At 27.4% G+C, this 19,772-nt stretch overlaps 1 protein-coding gene across 3 annotated transcripts; it reads left to right on the forward strand.

Annotated features, from left to right (window-relative positions):
• Positions 1 to 446: 446 nt before the first annotated feature.
• On the forward strand, positions 447 to 6,360 carry LOC113849680 (3-ketoacyl-CoA thiolase 2, peroxisomal-like). Of its 3 annotated transcripts, none has more exons than XM_027479758.1 (14): positions 447 to 623; positions 1,188 to 1,261; positions 1,541 to 1,625; positions 1,804 to 1,930; positions 2,101 to 2,199; positions 2,277 to 2,344; positions 2,418 to 2,525; positions 2,610 to 2,687; positions 2,861 to 2,993; positions 3,093 to 3,189; positions 3,859 to 3,982; positions 4,116 to 4,224; positions 4,413 to 4,496; positions 6,094 to 6,360. In XM_027479758.1, exons 1-14 carry the CDS (start codon positions 531 to 533, stop codon positions 6,138 to 6,140), a joined length of 1,326 nt encoding a protein of 441 aa, XP_027335559.1. In that variant the 5' UTR covers positions 447 to 530; the 3' UTR covers positions 6,141 to 6,360. The 3 variants fall into 3 exon arrangements, with proteins under 3 accessions (XP_027335559.1, XP_027335558.1, XP_027335557.1); XM_027479757.1 differs by having other exon boundaries at positions 447 to 650; positions 6,094 to 6,258; XM_027479756.1 differs by having other exon boundaries at positions 447 to 641; positions 6,094 to 6,258.
• Positions 6,361 to 19,772: the final 13,412 nt, after the last annotated feature.

The raw sequence follows: 19,772 nt of genomic DNA on the forward strand, positions 1-19,772 counted from the left end.
CGTTAAGTACTGCTGTACGTGCAAAACGTGCCCCCTTTTCTTTTTTCCACTCAAATCTGAACCCGACACCCTCCACTGGGTGGGCCAATATTCCCTTTTGCCATCTTTAATTTTATAGTTTCCTTTTATACTTTTTAATATATTTTGTAATATTTATGATTTTGATAAAAAATTATCAGTAGGTATATAAAGCAAGAAAATATAGAATTACTTATAATTAAATTTATGATTTTTTAATATGAACAAAAAATACATAGAAAAATAATAAATTAAATTATTTTTAAGAAAAAAAACTGTATATATATTTATTCTATATTATTCATTCCGTTTTAAAATGTTTAATTTTATATTTGTTGATGGGAGGAACTTTGGTAGTCCATTTCCTGAGTGACTGACTGCTTTGAAGTCAATTTCTCACACCCTTTGATCTGTCATTGGTTATATAATATATAGTGAGTGCTCCTCTCGCTTCTTCTCTTCGCTAAGACATAGCAGCAGAGAGTTATTGAGATAGGCAAAGGTGCTCAAATATGGAGAAAGCAATTGAAAGACAGAGAGTGCTGCTTGAACATCTACAACCCATTTCTTCAACTTCTTTTTCTTCCTCTCACACCCATCTCTCTGTAAGTTTACATATTTCTGCCATTTCAGTCTTTTGAGCTCACGTGTTAATTTTACCGCATTCCTCTGTTCTCTATCTCTGTTTGTGTTTTTCTTACCATCGTTTTCGAGCATATAGTTGTAAGTATCCAGTTGAAGATCTTGACTTAAATGCTCGGGGGGGGGGGTATTGAATAAAATTATTCAATTATAATTATATATAATTTTATCATATTGGTAATAGTAAAACATATAAAAAAATAATACGAAAAATTCACTTGAGACAGAAAAATTAATATTAAGAGTATCATATAAGCAGTAAAAATAGGACCTTTACTTTATAATTTTTTTAATCCTTTATTTTGCAAGAATAGTTTATTTTATTTTGTTTTCTACATTAAAAAAATTAAAAATTTTATGAAGTAAAGACTAATCTGAGACTAATCGGAGGTTTACAGGTATTTCTTGTATTGTACAGTTTATTAGTTTTGTTTGTCTGCCTGAGGCTATTGTTTCTTCTAATCTTCAATAGCTTATGCTGTCTGGTTTACGTGACTCATTGTTTTTCCCTTTCCATTTCTTGTCAGACTTCATTCTGTTCTGCTGGCGATTCTTCTAACGGGCACACTGGTGGAGCTGAAGATGACGTGGTGATTGTGGCGTAAGTACCATATGAATGACCTTTTTGTGTTTTCTAATTTGTTATTTAATGAAAAATTTGTTTTTGATTCGGTGTTCCGTTAGCATGATCCTAAAAATTAAGGTTTAGTATTTTAAAATTGAGTTAAAAAATAATTTAACTTTATTTAAATTGTTTTAAAATTTACTTAGGCCACTTTGACTGACACTATATTATTCAGGAATATAGTTGACTATTTACTCTATGATTTTGTTAATGACATGAATGACCCTTGGACTTTAATTTAACTGCAACAACCAGTGCATATCGAACTGCCATTTGCAAAGCAAAGCGTGGGGGCTTCAAGGATACTCTTGCAGATGACCTTCTTGCCTCAGTTCTGAAGGTAGTTCTTTGATTAATTAATTGGTTAATAAGGAAAAGATTGGAAAGAAAATTATCAAGAAATGTGTCAACCTCGAAATGGTTTGGTCCAAAATTATCTTCAGCAACTTTTCTTAATCACTTTTCATTTCTTTTACCATTTTAATTTCCTGTATTTTCTAATCTGAATTCTCATATAGGCTGTAATAGAGAAAACAAATGTGAACCCAAGTGAAGTTGGAGACATAGTTGTTGGCACAGTACTGGCACCAGGATCAGAAAGAGCAATTGAATGTAGAATGGCTGCCTTTTATGCAGGTTTTCCAGGTACATTTTTAGTCTTCTTGGAGCTTGATTTATATGAATTTGTTGATTTGACCTGAGTAAATGCAGAAGTACTCATGGAGCCATGAGGTGACTTCGTATGATTATGCTTAAAGTTAGTATGTATTTTTGCTCAACTTCCAACATATGATGGTTTTTCTATTTTCAACCAGAGACTGTGACTCTTCGAACTGTCAATAGACAGTGTTCATCTGGACTTCAGGCAGTAGCTGATGTAGCTGCATATATAAAAGCTGGGTTCTATGACATTGGTCAGAATGAATCTAGACTTTAGACTAACATGCCATGCCCTTGTTATTTTTTGGTCTAATCTTAATATTTGATGCAGGCATTGCGGCTGGATTGGAGTGTATGACACAAGATCAAATTTCAAGGAATCGCAAAAGAAACCCGAAGGTGCATTAAAGTTGTATATTGTGAAGTTGGCATTTTCCTTTGAAACATATTCAGCTTGACTTTTCATCATTAGGTGGAAACCTTTGCACAAGCCCGGGATTGTCTTCTTCCTATGGGAATCACTTCTGAGAATGTAGCACAGCGTTATGGTGTGACAAGGCTGGAGCAAGATCAAGCTGCTGTGAGTATGGAAATGTATTTAATGTGCTGTGAATCTATGGAAAGACTATCAGCATGCATAAACTCTTTGAATTTGTATAATTAGGTTGAGTCTCACAAGCGTGCTGCAGCTGCAACAGCAGCAGGTAAATTCAAAGAAGAAATTGTTCCAGTTTCTACAAAGGTGAGTACCAACTGCCAAGATGAATTCCTTGCATTATTCATGTGGGTGTTTGGGAACGGTTCGTTTCCTAAATTGCTTATTCTCAAAGAGCTCTTTCAGAAAGCTGATAAAATAAGCGATTATTTCTGCAAAAATAGTGTGATACTATACTACTAATAATTTGTTTTCCTAAGATTGTGGACCCTAAAACTGGAGTGGAGAAGCAAATTACTGTTTCTGTTGATGATGGTATCCGGCCAAACACAAATTTAGCAGATCTCGCAAAACTGAAGCCCGCATTCCACAAGGATGGATCCACAACAGCAGGTACTCAAGAAATCTTTTTCTTGTTCATTTTGTTACTTTCAGAGAGATCTTCTACCGACTGAATGTTTTTGCTTTCAATCTCGCTTTTTTCAATTTCAGGGAATGCTAGCCAAGTTAGTGATGGTGCTGCAGCTGTGCTCCTCATGAAGAGAAGAGTGGCTGTGCAAAGGGGGCTTCCTATTCTTGGAATATTCAGGTACACAATAATGATGCATAATCAAAGAAATTCTTCTTGAATACAAGTCACATTAAATTTGAATCTAGACATAATCCTTCATGTGTCCTGAAATGTGCACACCACTTGTATTTAGCCCTGAAATGCATTTTTTTTTCTCATATCAGAACTCAACGTCTCTGTAAAAGCTGCACTTCTAACTAGTAATTTGATTCATTTAATAGCATATTACAAGAAAGCCTTGCGAGTTAGTTCGGTCCCTGAAAGTTCTTTTTTGAATAAACTAATAAAACAGGCATGTAGATGTAGAGCTACTGTACATTAAATACTTACATTTGGCATTCTGCAAGGAAAGCTATTTCAATTGAGAAGTATTCATATTTATATCAACAACAACAAGAAGCAAGCCTTATCCAAGTATTCGTAGTTATATATACAGGAAATATTTACTACATGCTGTGTCGGAAAAACTATCAATTTTAAGACATATGCTTCACAGTTTTAAATTTTGATATCAGAATATCTTGTGCTGAAAAGTTATTTGAACTCATAATTGCTTGGAAATCTATTCAACATGGGCCTAAATTGAAATCAATCTCTAATAGAACCTTATGTTTATTTATTTATTTATTTTTTATATTTTAAATTTAGAAAGTCAAATTCATCACACAAGTGAATTCAATTTTATAGGAGTTTTGCTGCTGTTGGAGTAGATCCTGCTGTCATGGGTGTTGGCCCGGCTTTTGCTATTCCAGCTGCAGTGAAATCTGCTGGTCTTGAAGTTGGCAACATTGACTTGTTTGAAATCAATGAGGTAACGGTTTTAGCAGTTTTGTCACTCCTTATAACTGATAACAACATTTTATTGCACATTTTTACACAGCCATGTTAAGCATAACTTCAATAAATCTTGGTCTGAATGTTAACAATATGATGGTCTTGTGTAGGCATTTGCGTCGCAGTTTGTTTATTCCTGCAAGAAATTGGCACTGGATCCCAGAAAGGTCAATGTCAATGGTGGTGCTATTGCTCTTGGGCATCCTTTGGGCGCAACAGGTAGTGTTGATTGGAAACTTTATAATACTTTAACATGTTCACTCATATGTATGCTTTATCTAATGACAAGAATAAGCTGTCTTGCTGCTGAACATGTTAATTCTGTTTATGTATCATGAATGATGAACCGAATGTTAATTTTGAGATGCTTAAAATTGGTTAATATACTTAATGCTGTTCGGTGTCAGGTGCACGCTGTGTTGCAACTTTATTGAATGAGATGAAGCGTCGTGGCACGGATTGTCGTTTTGGTGTAATCTCAATGTGCATAGGTGTGTTCTTTTTGCCTATCTCCATCTCACACATACCAGCAAAACTACTGAATATTTGAGAAAAATTATAAATAACTTGTAAATTGTGTATTCATTTTCATTGAATTGAACTTAAAATTAGTGTGTAACAAATGCATGTCTCATCAAGCTGGGACATAAATTGCAAGATTCCTTTCAAGGTTCTTAGGAAAAATAGCAAAATATTTTTGCGGTTTTTCTTGCAAGTTGATTGGCAGATTTATAGCTAGCTAACTACGCAGTTTGTGCCTGAACTAGACAATCTAGTATTTAAAGCAGCTTGCTAAATAAGTTAGTGTATTTATTTCCTCAAAAAGTGTTTTCTCGGAATAGAAAATGATAAATGGCAGATGGAGAGATATTCTAACAGAACCGTTGATGTCAATAAGGGTATGTTTGGGAGACAATTTTTGGAGGAGAAGGGAGGGAAGGACTTATTTTTATATTTTAAATGAATATATTTAAAAATTAATAATTTTTAAAAATAAAAGATATAAATTTATATAATAACAAAATTTAATATGTTAATAATATATTTGTCATTCTAAATAATATATAATTTTTTTAATATAAAATTAAATAATAAGCCCTTTTCCTCCAAAAACTCTCCTAAACATACCCTAAAAGATCTAAAGTGTGAAATGTTTATTTTAGGAGGAAGGGCAGAAAAGAGTCAGCTATAGAAGATAAGGATAAGACTTAGCTAATGTTAGTTAGTTAGTATTGATAATGCAATTAGTTTGTTTATATTGCTAGCTGTTAAGATGGATTCTAAGGGAATGTTTGATTTTTCTTTTAAAAATTGATTTCAGTTTTCAAAAATAAATTATAATATAAATTTATATTATAATTTATTTTTAAAAATTAAAAATAATTTTTAAAAGAGGAAACAAACATGCTCTTAATTTTTTGATTGAGTTATTATTGATTTTGTTGGTTGTTTTGGAGAGAATTTCATTTTCTGTTTAAGAGCTGTTAACTCTAAAAGATTCTTTTGTAATCTTAATTCTCTCTAGTGATCGGTAAAACTATTATTTTCTTCGATACTTACCTTGATTTTATTTAGGAATCCTAAAATATTTTTACATATAAGTTAAAGTTTTGTTTAAAAGTTAATTTGATGATAACCCTTGTTTAAGAGTTTCTAGATACGAAGGAAACGTTTTTTTAAAGCTCTTCGAAACTTTTATAAACTCATGTTTTTAATTTCTTTCTGGAAGATTTTTTTGTTAATCTTTTATTTTCTTCTCTTTCTTCCTTTCCCTTCTTCTCCATCATCCCTGAAACCTTTATCTTCCGTCTCCCTCCAAATCCGTAAGAATATCAGTTAAGAATTAAAAATAGACAGAAAAATTATCAGAAAAAGTAAGAATGCACTTGTCTCATGATTTCTAATATATTGTTTACGTAATTCTTAATTAAAACTTTTACTATTTATTGATTACTTAACTAGTGATAGTGGTTAATATTAAAAGCATAACGGATATAAGAACAGTGTGAGAAAACCTTATTGCATCTCTTTCTGATCGTGATCTGTGTTTGTTTTCTATTAACATTGTTGAAATGTGCATCATTTCAGGGTCAGGTATGGGAGCTGCTGCTGTGTTTGAAAGGGGAGACTGTTGAAGTTTATACGAGTTCAGAAATTATTAAAAAAGAGTAATAATCTTTGCTCAAAGCATGCTTACAGAACGTTGGCTGTGTAACACTCTTTTAGCGGCATAATTGAACATAATAAATATATGTCAACAAGATTTATTGTAGTCATGATTATTACATAGACCATATCATTGAGTTGCTAAAGAGGGGAAATGAACCCAAAATACATTTCCCGCTACTCTGTTTCTCAAAAGTTGGCCTAATTATCTATTTAGATCATGCTTATCTCTCTAAATAAAGAAAAATAAATATCGCAACGTGGCTGCTGCAACGAAATGTTTTCTAAAAATATTAATTTAAAAATATATATTTTCTAAAAATTAGAGGATTTTTTACTAAAATTTATTAAAAAAAACTTTAGAATTATTTTTAAAATAATATAATCTTAAAAATAAAAAAGTTAGTTTAAGAGTTGTTTACATGTGAAGAAGATATTAGTACTCTACAATGTTTGTTTAACTGATGGTTACTTTAAATTAATTGTATTAATTTATTATAATTTTGAAAAGTATTTGTTTAATTCTCAAAAATAATTGCTTCTATTTTTATTTTTAAAAAGAAAAAAAATATTTATTGAAATATTAATGGATATCTTAAAAAAAGAAAAGTTTATTTTGAAAATTATTTTGACTTGATAGGTTTAATTTTCACTTTGACGTATTCTTAGGTATAATAGAGAATTTAAATTCATGTAGTTCTATAAAAAAAATTGAAATTGGTTAATTGAATTAAGTTTAGTAAAAGAAAGTTTATTTTAAGAATAAAATTATTTTTATAAGATTACAACGTTTAGGATATAAGATAACATGATTATACATATATCCTATATTAACAATAAAGAAGACAAAAGAAGATCATACAGTTATATTGCAAATTGTTAAAAATAATTTTAAAAAATCTTTTTTAGTTTATAAAAAAATGTTTTAAATTATACTTGAATTTGAAAATTTATATTAGAAAGAATTTAAAATAACGTCATTTACACATAAATCTCTTATAACTTAAATATCAATGGAATATAATATAAATCACATACTAGTGTTATGAGAATAAAATAAAAAAATAAATTTAAGTAATTAAATATTTATTTATTTAGTTTTTCAAGTTACTTAAATATATAATTAATTATATTTAATGAGATGAGAAATATTTAAAGAGAAAAATGAAAAATACAATTAAATTGATTAGTAAAAATAATTAGTTAATTAAGAGAAATTAAAACATCATTTGATAAGTTTGTATAGCATAGGGAACTAAGGTAATGTAGATATACAAAGATCTTAACAATTTAAAACACGTAAAGATAGAGATGCTACACAATACATAATAATATTTTAAATTGCTGCATTAGAATAATTTAACTTAATTAAATGAATTAACTACTAATTTGATAATTAAAGAAAAATATCTAAAAACTATATTTTGATTAGTTAAAAATATTTATTTAATTGATTAAAATCAAAACATATTAAATTTTTATCACACACCTATGTAACATAAGTACATACAAACTTTATTAAATTATAACATAATAGAAAAACTATACGTTAGTGTTATACATTGATGTAAATATTGTATTATTTATTTATTTACTATAAAAATAAGTTAAGAGAAACTATACGTTAGTGTTATACATTGATGTAAATATTGTATTATTTATTTATTTACTATAAAAATAAGTTAAAAGTATGATTCTCTAACCATAAAATAAGAAAAGACAAAATATGAATATAAAATTAAATTACGTCAATATTTTAAAGTTATACAATAAAGTAAAGGATAATAATATTAAAGAACATATAATCCAAAAATAAATAAATATTAAGATATAAGTGATAATACAAAAATTATTGTGAGAATTTTTATTTTTTTATGTTACTGATCTTCCTATCTTTTATTATTCTTGAAGGAAGGGGATAAATTTTAAAAGTAATATAATAAAAGGTAAATATAATATAATTGAAAGATAGAAAATTAATATTATATTTTAATCAAATTTAACCTTCTACTACTACTACTATTATTATTATTATTATTATTATTATTATTATTATTATTATTATAAAATTAAGTTGGAATGGTCAAACTCATTTTCTTTTTTAATTTTTTTTAATTGGAGCTCTTGAACACAACTATATAATAATAATAATAATAATAATAATAATAATAAGATGAGGAAGAAGAGAAATAAAATAGAAAGAAAATCAAAGCTTTTATTTCTCATTCTATTCTTCCTATACTCAACTTAAAATGCGAAAGGTAAAAGTTATGACGGCAAAGTATCTAACAATGGAAAATGTGACCAATAGTGGTGGCTCCAATGGTAGTTTATGCTGCAATTTTCTTCTCCTCTTCCCTCTCCTTTTTTTTTGTCTTCAATTGTTTTGTTTTTATTTTTATTTTTTTTAATATTTTTCTTTATCTTTTGAAGCTCTTGTTTCTTAAATCTTTTCTCATTGAAATTTTTTTTGCTATCTCCTGTTCTTCTTTTTTTTCGATCTCATATCTTAAAATTTTTTCTCTTCCTCCCCTTTTCTGGATTCTCCCTTTCTCTCTGTATATATTGATTCCATTTTTGTTTTAAAGGTTTTATACGAGTACAAAATTTTAAGTTTTTCCTTCATTTATGTTAAAAGTTAATTCTATATTGAGTTGAGGTTGCGAGTTTTTCATTTCTCTTAGCCAAGTTGACTTTTTATCATTTTTATTTTTTCTATTAAAACATTTTCATCTCCATTTTATTTTTTAAAAGAATAAAAAAATGAGAAAAATTCAAAAATTAATATTCACAATAAAATAATAAATAATATTGTAAAAATTAATATCCATAAAGATCTCATCTTGCAAAAATGAAAATTGATAGTTCACTTCCTTCGAGTTAATCTTTGCATTCTTATAGAGATCTAGTATTACTTCTAAACTTCCATCACCTTGTAATTCTAAATTACTTTCCTTCTCTTATTAGAGTAGTATCCTGATAAGAGAGATAGTTCTAGGAAGATTATTCAATCAAAGAACTATATGAAAACTAAGAAGTTAGTTATCATAAATGACTCTAAAGAGTTGTTTGTTGGAGTCAAGTATGAATTAGTCCCACATGGAATGGGATATAGGCAAGTCAAGGGTCTATAAGAAGATGGACTCACTCACCCATTACTTTAAGGTTTTGGGGTTGCATTGTGGTGTCTTACTCATTATAAGGCACCCTTTTGCAAGACAACCCCATAAGAGCATGAGTAATCCTCTGAAGGGTCAGTATCTAGTGAGGATGGCAAGGTAGCATCTGGGTCACTGTGTAAGCTAGGCAAGTTCTCCCCATCGATGGGAGAAAATCTATGGGATGGAGTAGGTGGACAGGATATCAAGCTCGAGGATGGCAAGGTAGCATCTGGGTCACTGTGTAAGCTAGGCAAGTTCTCCCCATCGATGGGAGAAAATCTATGGGGTGGAGTAGGTGGACAGGATATCAAGCTTGAGGATGGCAAGGTAGCATCTGGGTCACTGTATAAGCTAGGCAAGTTCTCCCCATAAATGGTCTGCTAGGTGGCGTCATCATATATCCATAGGTCGTCCAAACAAGCAAACACACACCAAAGAGAAAGGAATAAAAGAAAATGAAGGTGAGACTATAATTTCAAATCAAGGTACATAACATGCATATAGAGAGGAACAACGCCTCAAATGTCAATCCAAACAGTGGAGTATTTTCATCACATTTAAAATGAAGTAGAAAAATTTACATATATTCTCATATGAAATGATGCATGATGCAATTTAATTATGGAGATTCTTATTATCCTTACTATTTCTTAATTGTCATACAATGCATGAGGATCCCATATTTTCTTTTCTTATTCAAATCACTCCTAGTCTTAAGGTGATCGAAAGACTCTTTCCTTACTATCACATCTAGCACATTATGTTTTCATGACATATGTTAACCTTACACTCATGGGTGTTATTCGGGAATAGGCCTACTGCAATCTTGGTAACGGGTGTTCACGATTAGGCTTGACAAAGGTTTGTTGGTGACGTGACTTGGTCACAGTGAGCTACTTTGCGCCATTGGATCATCCCTTCCTTTGTCACCCCCCAAGGTTCCTCATTGATCCTAACATAGGCGTCCCACAGTTGTGCCAACGGTATCCTTAAGATATTTCTTCTTCCATAGGCATGATGCATGATCATTTCACATTTTATATTTAATCCACTTACTTGTCCTTTTAGATCTTAATTGACTAGCATCACTAATATATATCAAGATGGATCTCAACCAAACATGCAAAAGAGGATTCAATCAATATGCATTAATATCTCGGTCAACATGCAGAAAATTTCAACAAGTTCCACACATTATAGACTCCCCCCTTACTTGCTAATAAGAGTCTTGGGGCAGAAAAGAAGATGTTGGACGCAAGTGGTCTCGGTCCAGTCTAGTGCAAACCTTGGTAATATTTCAATCAAATTTCAACTATATTTATATATTTAGTAAAGAAAAATTTTCAAATTATAAAGAAGGATGCTATAACTTCTCTTTTTTTAGTGCAAATTTTGACTCGTATTTAGATAATTTGTCTCTTGTGTTGAAAGGTGCACAAAAATTAACCTTGGTTTGAACTGACAAAAATGTCATTTCATGATAAAAGAACGTATAGTTCTTAGTCTCAAAGTTTCAATAAAAGGAATTGAGGTGGACATGACAAAAGTAGATGTCATTGCTATATCGCAACCACTAGTGAACATCAAGAGATTCAGAACTATCCTTGGACTCATTGATTTTTATAGGCATTCTATCAAAGATTTTTTCAAAATAGTTAATCCTTTATGTTTGTTCTTAAATAAAGATACACCTTTAATTTTAAATAATAATTTTTTGCATGCATTCATGCGTTTTGAAAGAGAAATTAAATTCTCACTAGTAGAAAAATAACATTCTACAACATGATTTTACATCGGTTAAAAAGGATTTGATATTAAAAAAAAAAAGCACGATAGCATTTTTTAACAGTGAGGTATTCTTTAAATCGATGTAATAAGTACTTTTTACAGTTATGGAAGAACCAATGTAAACAATGAGGTGGGGGAATTTTTTAAAATATATGGGGGAGATTTTCCATATTAATTTGATAGGAAGTGTTTTTTACATCCGTTTTGATAGTAGCCGACGTAAAAAAAAAAAAAACAAAGCATAGTTTTTCATTTTAGAGATTTTTTATATCGATTGTCTTGTACAATGAGTGTAGAAAAGTGTTTATTAGTGTGACTTTATCACTTTTGAACAATTACTTTTCTAGCATCCAATACATAGAGCACTCCAGGATTTTCATTTCTCTCTTGCCTAAGCCATAACATCTCTCTCTTCTTTGCCACAATCTTGTGTTCTTCTCAATCTTATTTAAAGTTTATCATTGGTACGTAAATTGCTCTTTGTTCTTTATATTTCTACAACATTTCATTTGTGTTACTTGTTTAAAGCATGAGAATGTCAGTAATACCATTTCTATGTTCCTTTGTTTTTAAATATCTCAGTGTTAATTTTTTACTTACAGAATACACCTTTTGCTACTAGGTTGAAGGAACCAATGTCAACATTTCAAGTTAATATATACATTTTGCTTATTTCGAATATGTCATCAAATTGTATATATAGGCATGAAACTTTACTGAATGAAGTATCTTTAATTTGTTATTCCTTTTATCTTACAATTTTTGTGTATTCTGAATTATGTTTTTTTTTTCAACTTTTGTTGTTGAACACAATATGTTTAATGAAAAGCTTGAATGCATTGCTTAGTACCTTAGCTTATTACACTTTCGGATTGGAACACTTTGTACATTAGAAGTTCAAAGTTATTAGGTAGTAGATACATTCAAAAGTGGTAGCATAAACACAATTTTCCTTATAGATCTCTCTTAAATGGAATGAACAATAAATATTGTTTGGTTAATAATAAGAAAACAATTCAAAGACTTCAATTTTGGAATGAGAACTAACATAACATCCAATAAAATAATGTTAAAGCAATATTTTAAAAAACATCAATGTAAAGAAGTGTCAAATTAAGAAAGAGAATTAGCTAATTTTTTAAAAATAGTGAATGGTTGAATAATATAGATGTTGCTATTTTGAATGGTCCTTAATGTTACGATTATTGAAGTTATGAATGAGTTAATTTGTTCATCCTATTATTGTATTGAATCTTGAATCGTACAATTGGACAATTTGGGAACAAATTTTTTTATTAAGTATTTATAAATTATTTTAGGATTCTTGTATAATATATTTGATGAAATTTCAATTCCTTAAATTTTGTATTGTCTTTGGGTGCATGTTTGGTTGTGATATATCTTACCACTTTCAAGTTATGTACTTGGAAACTAATACAAAATGCTAATAAAATTTTGTCTTGTATAATATATGAGATTTAAAATATAATTTATAATTGTTTAATAGAAAATATTTTTCTTGAATGGGATAAGGTCATACTTAATGAGAGGAAAATCATAAGTTATGAAATGTCCTGAAGTGACAACTGTTTAATGTCCTATTTTTGTAACTATAAATCTTAGTTGGATAAATGCTAGATGTACAGATAACAAGTATGAGAATGAGGTGGAAGAGTTTTTAGATTTTGCTAAAAAAAAAAGTGCTTAATAAAAAAGAGAAATTTATTGTCCTTGTTTGAAGTATTTGAATTTAAGGTAATTGAGTATTAAAGATATAAGAAAACATATGTTTTATGATAGATTTTGTAAGAGTTATATGAAATGGATATAGCATGACGAATTAGTAGATATGTTTTGTCTCAAACAACTAAGGTTCATGTAGATATGAACATAAGAAGTCTTTGTATCCATAGGGCACTAATTTCACATGATTGTCAGTAGTGTTAAAATTAGTTAACTTGAAGACAAAAAATGAATAAAATGATAAAAGTTTTATAGAATTACTTCAACTATTGAAAGACATGCTTCTAGAAGATAATATACTTCCATATTATAATACAACTCTATGCTACGTGTGTTGAGAAAGAGACAAAAATAGTTTTATGATCAAATGAAAGTAGATATTAAATTTAGTTAAATTACATAAACCTTAAACTCTAAACATTTTCAATAACTTAACATCAAAAAAGAATATTATTCATATAATTGTTAATTATTATAATATTATCATGAATATTGTGACTATTAATTCATTCACAATTTAGACATTTTAGATATATATTATAGTTATATTTTAAATAATATATTATAGCATGACAATAAAGTATCAATTATTATTTAAAGTGTTGAAATTTTACAAAATTGATTTACTTTATTAAAACTTTAAAGTGAAAGGATAAATAAATAATATTTTCTTTCAATAAGTCAAACATAAAGACAATTTTAATTCACACAATTTATTATGTAACAACATTTATTTGTACATTTATTAAATAAAACATATAATTTATTTAAATAGCAATATTTACAATTATATTTGTTAAATATGATATTTTAGCTAAATTTGTTTATTGTAATTAAAGTTGAGTAAATTTATTCTTTTTACATTAATATTTTTTTTTTAAATTTAACTGAATTTTTATTTTTTATTTTTTGTAAATAATTTTTTAAAAGATATTTAATATTTGTTTATTAAAACTAAGAGTATCTTTTGTTTGATTTTTAATTTTAAAAATTATACTTTTAAAAAAATTATAAATTATTTTTAAGAAAAAAAATATTTCATAATTTAGTTTTTAAAACTGTTTTTAGTTAAACTTTTATTAGTTTTAGAAAAGAAACAGAAAAATAAAAAAAATACTTAAATAGTAATTTTGTTTTTCAGTTTTAAAAATTGAAAATAAATTATTTTTAAAATTTATTTTTAAAACTTACCTTAACAAAAAAAATTCTATTTTTTATTTTTAAAACCAAAAAATAATATTTAAAAGGAGAAAATAAATCATTCACCTTGAAAACTTAAAACTATAACTGCTATCACTATGCCAGAAAAGAGATGTGAGAGGGGTTCTGTTTTAAGTTAGAGAATGTTTATAATTGTTCTAAAATCTCACACTATCCAATGTGATGTATTTAATAGAACAGTTAAACAACTCCTCTTAAATGTTAAGATTGGAGAGCTGGATCTGCTCTCCAAAGTATGAGTGTAAGATTAGAGAGCGATTCAACGCGGAACCGCTCTCTGTAACACCCTCATTTTATTATTTATTATTATTATTGTAATTTATGTTAGTTATTTGTGCATGTTATTTGAAATTAGGAGTGTTTAATTGATGTGAACTGCATCCAGAATTAGGCTCTCTGGAGTCCTCTCACTGTAGCTAGATTTTTTCGCTGTAGTGAGGATCTCTCGCTATAACTAGAATGACAGACAGTAAAGGAAGAAAACTTTCTGATTTTTTCGCTATAGTGAGAAAGTTGCGAGTTTGAGAGATACTTAAAGAACTTTCATCCTAAAAGCTTCATTTTCAACCAAATAGTCTTTCCCTCTCCATTCTCTTCATTCTCTCCCTTTCCCTTCTCAGAGAAAACCTCCAATAACTTTGGATCTTCCTCAGATTTGAGCTCAAACGTCCATTCCACTCGAATCTAAGTATGTTTCCAGAGTTCATCCCTTAAATATCGTTCCTATTTCTCTCTTCTCTCTTTCATAATAGTAATCTACCTTGTCACATTTGGAAGAACTCTAGTCCTTGGATAGTATTTTTTATTGAGACGTGAAATTTCTCTCTAAAGCACATGAAAAACTTAGTTCTTAAGACCCATTTCCAGGTAAGAGGAGTTACTCTTGAACCCTAGATTCTACCTAAATATGTTTATTAATATTTAGAGAAGAGGGCTATTTTATTTTAAAAAGTAAATCCATAAATTTTTCTTGAAACTAAATAAGTTTGAAATGAATTTTTGGTATATGAGAGGTTTTTAATCCGTTTAAAATCACTTGAGATGTAGTTCATCATAAATAATCATAAGTAAGAATATAAACAATTTTATGGATAAGTTACTATTTTTTTTATAATGTATGTGTTGAATAGTGAAAAGGTGAAATATGTTGAACGTTGGGGTAGAAGATTTTATTAAGACCGAGAGAATGTGATCTTCGGTAGTATATTTAGATCCAAGGGTATCCGACCCTCGAATTTGAAATTTATTTTTTAGTGAGTTTTCTATTGTAAACTAAAATTAATTTATTGTTACGTTTAAATTTTAATTTATAGGTCTTATATTCAAAATTTCTTCATTTTTATCATAAATCAAAATTGAATCTTAAGTTTATACGTTGTATTTAATCGAACAGTCCACATTTGCATAAATCAAACATAAGTAAGCAAAGAAAAATAGAACAAATTAGTAGGATGATTCACCGTTAATAGAGAAAAGAAGAAAGAAAAAGAGAATGGATGAATCAAACACTAATTTGTTAGTGCAAAGAAGATGAAGAGAGCGAAGAAAACGAAGAGAATCTACAAAAGTGAAAGAAACCAAAGACACCAACTTTGTTAACGCAGAAAAGACGAAAAGAACTTATAGAGTTAAAAGAGACCAAACTTTGTTAGCGAGTGACTTTAGAGAGCAGTTCTTTATTAATCGCTCTCTAATGTGTGACTTTAGAAAGCGACGCACTCCAATATGTGACTTTGGAGAGCAATTAATAGAGAACTATTATCAAAAGTATAAATATGAAAGCAGTTCAATGCTAACGCTTTCTGAATATATTGTTACAAAGCAATTTTCTAACCATTGTCTAAGTTAACGCTCTAGAAACTTGTTTCTATCGTAGCGTACTTAATATTTATTTATTAAAATCTTAAATAAAAGTTTCTATAGTCTATATAAATTTATTTGTGAAAATATTTAATACTATATTTATTATATGCAATAAGTAGTCAATTCTTTTTAAATATATTATATTGATGGTATAATGAAAGTTTTTTTTATTATATTTGTGAAGTACAGTATCTAAAACATTATTGTTAGAAAATTATATTTAGTAATAGTGATGTATATTTATTAAATGTAATAAATACTTAGTAAACATTTTTGCTAAATTTATTAATTGTAATAAGGATGGTTAAATTTTTGCTTTTCATATTAATAAAATATTACAAAAATTTGAGTTGAGCTTTTTCTTATTTTAAATATTTTGAAAAATGTTGTTTAAAAGGATTATAGATCAATTAATGTAGACTCAATAAACAATAAATCTTACATGGTGTATGCTTTTGAAAGTGTATTGAAGAACAAAACATTTCAATTCAGAAATTTCTTATGGTTAGCATAGAAAAGCAAGAGAAAAAAAGGATAAAAAAGGTTTCGGTTATCTATATAAATTTATTTATAATTTAACTCTATAATTATTATATGTAGTAAGTAATCAATTCAAACATTATATTAAAAATTATATTCTTAAATATAATATATCTAATAAATTTATCAAATGTTATCCATAATTATCAAATTATTACTCTTCTATTAGTCAAATTATTACTAAATTTAAAATGATTTTATATTAAATATACATATAATTTAATAATTAAAGAATAAAATTTTATATTTTGTAAATAATTATATATATAATAAAATCATTTTAAAAGTAAACTCTGAATTTCTCCCGTAATGTATATATGGTAAATGGTAAGTCTCTTTGTGCTAATTTAATAATTTAGAGATTCTCTGGTAATGTAGAAAGTTAAAAGAATTTTATTTAATGGATATCAATACAATGTGAATTATTCATCTAGAAATATTTTTGCACTTCTTGTAGCAAGCTTGCCAGTCCCTCTTCGCATGCCCAGACTCTGCAAACGAAGAACAATAATATTAAATTAACGTTTTAGTCCATGGTAAGTTTCAATTTCGTTTTTAAGACTTTTTTATTTATTTTATTTTTAATCATCTAACTTTTAAAATTATTTTAAATAGGTATTTTTCAATTAAAATTATTGTTCGTGTTAATTTTTTTTTTGTTTTTTTCCTACTACGCGTATTTATTATATTTTCTTTGGCTCAATTTTATTCCCTAATTCTTACTTTGTTGCAATCAATATCTTTCATTAATTTTTTTTCACCTAAAATTCTACATTTTTTTACTCAAATAATTGAGAGCTCAGGACAAATTTCGGATAAAATTAATTTTGAATTAGAAAAGAAATTTGGGTTTGTTTAATAGAAAAAGTATTGAAAATGAAAATATAATTTTAAAAAAATTCAAATATAAAGAAAAATGGTAATTGATACCAGAGCTGAGGCTGACGGCATCTGCACAACGAAGAATACAGTGTCGAGGGTAACCATCGTGCATGCACACATCCCCACAAACGAGGGTGCATGGAAGCGAATGATGGCAATCTCTGATGCACTGTTCTACACAACTAGGATCTGCGGAGGTTTGTAGTACTCTGGGAGAAAATGCGTAGTCTTTAGCTTCCGATGCTGCGAGGACCCCAAACACCATCAACACCATTGCCATCGTATGCCTCATTTTGAGATTCAGAATAAATCTCTATCTTTAATGGGTTGCCTGTGAAACTAATGTGTTGCTCTAAATATATATACAAAACTTATAACATAATTAATATACTTTTCCATTTTAATCTAATAAATAAGAAATAATTAATTAATTGGTCAACATCTTGTATTAAATGTTACATTTATTTTGGGTCAGTTAATTGAATATTTTTATAAAATAAAAAAATCAGTATAATGTGAATGCATATTAAAGTTTTGATCTAAAATAAATGTAATGTTAAAAAGTTATAATAAAATTAAGAGTTTTATTAAGCTCAGCCCTTAAAGTTGAGTTTAAATATCTACAAATAAAAAAAATTTATAAAAAAATACACAATTATTATATTAAAGTTATAAAAATATAATTAATATTTTTTTTAATAAAATTTTACTATTATTAGCTGTTTATCATCAACTCTAAGGACTAAAATTAACAAAATTTTATATTGTAAAATAAAAATTATTAATCATTTAATTTATTATTTTTAATTACTAAAATTTATATTACTTTAAATGTTTTGATATACTTTCTACGTTACCATTAATATCTTTTAGATAGATTAGAAATATATGACAAAGAAAAAAAAAGAAATAATTAGAGCATTAAACACATAAATGACAAATTGAATATAGATAAGTAAAGAAATAAAAATTGAAAAAGTTACTGTCAAGATTTTTTTTTTAAAATTGAAAAATATATTAATACTCTTCACAACATCCGTAGAATGGTTATCTTAATTAATTATTCACAAGTAAAGAATTTATTTCATTTCTAAAACCTTGATATTTCACTTATTATGAAAAAAAATACTTATTTATTTTGAATAATAAGAAATTTATAAAATATTTTTATAACTCAACATTTTAAAATTAAAAACAATTGAAATAATTAGAATTGACGTGTTTTGATTAATCTTTGCTCTTGTGCATCTTCATTTGTAAAGAAGAATTCATTGAAATGAAGAAGTCAATGTTATGTAATTTTAAAAATAGATTTTTTTTAGAATTTGTTTAAGAATTTGGAGAGAGAAGAAATGAAAAATTTTAAGGTTATATTTGAGAGTTGTGTTTAAAAGGGAGAAGTTAACTATTGTTTAAGAGTTACTTAATTAGGAGATAAAGCGTTTGAAGAGTTTTTTAAATCATCTAAAGCTCTCTTAAGGCTAGTTTTTTTAGTATGGAAGTTTTCTCTCTCCCACTCTCTCGTACTTTTTCACAATTAAGATTCTAACATTTTTTTAAATATTAGCTTTTTAGGTGAGAAATTTAAAAAAATTATTAAAAAAATAGTAATTTTAAAATATTAATTTTTAGAGAAAAATATTTATTTTTTATTTTTTGTAAAAATAAAAAAAATATAAGTAAAGGATATAAAATATAATAATATCATTTATATACTTAAACTCCCTATCACCCCCTCTCAATATTAAACATTCAAATAGGAGAGTAATTTAACCTCCTTCCCCTTTCAAATCCTTTTATTCTCTCCCCACAAACTCTCAAACAAAGCCTCGCAGGCTTAAGAAGGAAAGGAGGAAAAGAAAGGTTAAATCTCTTTTTTATTTGGATATTTAATATTGAGAATGAAGAGTAATAGAGTGTTTAACATATAAATGACATTATTAACTTTTTATATTTTTTATTCATATATTTTTTTATCTTTTTCTAGAAAAAAACAAAAATTAAATATTTCTCTCTAAAAATTAATAATTTTAAATTTTTGATTTCTAATTTTTATAATTTTTAAAAAATTCTCCATCTAAAAACATATTTTTTAAAAAAAAATATTTTTTTTATTTTTTATTCTCTTGCTATTCTAATAGACCATGCTAAATATTTAATCTAACAAATAGAAATATAAATGATAAACCTCACTACATGAGTTATTAAAATCTAACCAAATTAAGGAACTCAAAAAACCAAGGTTAGGAGAGTTTTGGTGATTTTAAAAAAACCCTCTAACCCTTATCTTCATATTTAATTAACTTCCAAAAAAGTTAATAATTACTAACCCCTCCCTTCTCCTTCTCTTCCCTCCTTAACGTGAAATTCAAACAAAGTCTTAAAGTATAAAATTAAAAAGTT

The sequence above is a fragment of the Abrus precatorius genome, unplaced genomic scaffold (genome assembly GCF_003935025.1).
Source record: "Abrus precatorius isolate BTA unplaced genomic scaffold, Abrus_2018 Scaffold9, whole genome shotgun sequence".
Lineage (NCBI taxonomy): Eukaryota > Viridiplantae > Streptophyta > Magnoliopsida > Fabales > Fabaceae > Abrus > Abrus precatorius.

What these genes read in the sequence shown, in the direction of transcription:
- LOC113849680 (XM_027479757.1), top strand. Translation starts at nt 531, where the DNA reads ATGGAGAAAGCAATTGAAAGACAGAGAGTGCTGCTTGAACATCTACAA. An exon ending in GATGACGTGGTGATTGTGGC is followed by an intron (nt 1,262 to 1,540) that starts GTAAGTACCATA and finishes TGCAACAACCAG; the next exon opens with TGCATATCGAACTGCCATTT. An exon ending in GGATGGATCCACAACAGCAG is followed by an intron (nt 2,994 to 3,092) that starts GTACTCAAGAAA and finishes TTTCAATTTCAG; the next exon opens with GGAATGCTAGCCAAGTTAGT.